General features: G+C 61.1%; 1 protein-coding gene across 1 annotated transcript in view; it reads right to left on the reverse strand.

Annotated features, from left to right (window-relative positions):
- The window catches only part of LOC106900060 (class I histocompatibility antigen, F10 alpha chain-like), a gene marked incomplete at both ends in the record, with an annotated part of 2,647 nt that extends 1,354 nt beyond the window's left edge, over positions 1–1,293 (reverse strand). The window contains 2 exons of the mRNA XM_014962023.1: positions 162–224; positions 981–1,293. Coding sequence (XP_014817509.1) covers positions 162–224; positions 981–1,293 — 376 coding nt within the window. The remainder of the gene's footprint in view (positions 1–161; positions 225–980) is intronic.
- Positions 1,294–1,323: the final 30 nt, after the last annotated feature.

Here is a 1,323-nt window from a genome sequence, read left to right on the forward strand (position 1 = left end):
TTTAGGGGGTGGGTGGTGGTTTGTTTTTTTTGTGGGTTTTTTTTGTTTTTTTTTGGTTTTTTTTTTTGTTTTTTGTTTTTTTTTTTTTTTTGTGGTTGGACTCGATGATCTCTGAGGTCCCTTCCAACCACCACAATTCTGTGATTCTGTGATTCTGTAATACCCCCTGGTGCTACCATCCTCCAGGAGGTCACAGCCGTACATCCACTGCACCGTGTGAGCCCCTGGAACACGACCAGGGAGATGGGGCTGAGGGGCTGCTGCAGCCCTGGGACATCAGTGGGGCACAGACCCCCCAGCAGCAGCACCCCCCAACCCAGCCCTGTGTGAGCCCTGGGGGGAACAGGTACCAGCACCAGGGCTGCCCCCCATCCTGCCCAGGGCCCACAGCACTTGGGGTGTCACATAAAGCTGTGACACAGACCCCCTGCACCCACAGCGTGGCTGGGCTGGCACCCAGCCCCACAGCTCCCTGGGACAGTGAGGGGCTGGCATGGGGGTCTCCAAATGACATGGAGGGAGACAAGGAGATGGGGTGGGACTGGTGAAACCCCTCTGGCTGTGGGATGGAGGTCCTGAGCACCACAGGGAGGGTGAGGGGCTGGGACACTGAGGAGGGGAACCCCTCTGAGGGTCTTGACTGCTGTGGGGATGGTGAGGAGCTGGGATGTGGCAGCCAAAAGCCTCGCAGTTCTGGGATGGGGGATTCTGACGTGGGGGGGGTTGGGTTTGGTGATGCACGGGGCTGGGGTGGCCAGAAGCACCCCTAGCTCTGGGACAGGACATCCCAAGCAGTGTGGGGCTGGGACAGGGCAGCCAGGACCCCCTCGGGCTGGGGGACAGGGTGGCTGGGAGCCCCGTGACAATGACACCGGGTACAGAAGGGCTGGCACAAGCCGGGGCAGCAGCGTGGGGCAGGGCAGGATCCTGGGGGGAGGAACTCTCTTGTCCCACAGAGCCCCAGCCCAGCCCACACTCACCCCTGCTCTGGTTGTAGTGGCCATGCAGCCTCTCCAGCCTCACACAGAAAAGGTGCTGATTGGTCTTTGCATTGTGGGTCCCCCTCTCCCAGTGCTGCTGGTCCAGGTTGGACACCAACCAGTCCGCCCGGGGCACTGCCCTCCCCGTCTCGCTGTCGTAGCTCACGATGAGGTTCCCGTCCACGTACCCCACTTCCACATACTCGGGCACCCCCGGGCTGGGCTCTGACACTGCAACATTAAAGTAGCGCAGGGAGTGGGGTCCTGAGAGGACACAGGGGGTGATGATGAAGGGGGCAACAGGACTGGGGGGAGCCAGGGATGAGGTTGTCCAGGGTGGGCT

This window comes from Calidris pugnax, unplaced genomic scaffold (genome assembly GCF_001431845.1).
Source record: "Calidris pugnax isolate Ruff unplaced genomic scaffold, ASM143184v1 scaffold1195, whole genome shotgun sequence".
NCBI lineage: Eukaryota > Metazoa > Chordata > Aves > Charadriiformes > Scolopacidae > Calidris > Calidris pugnax.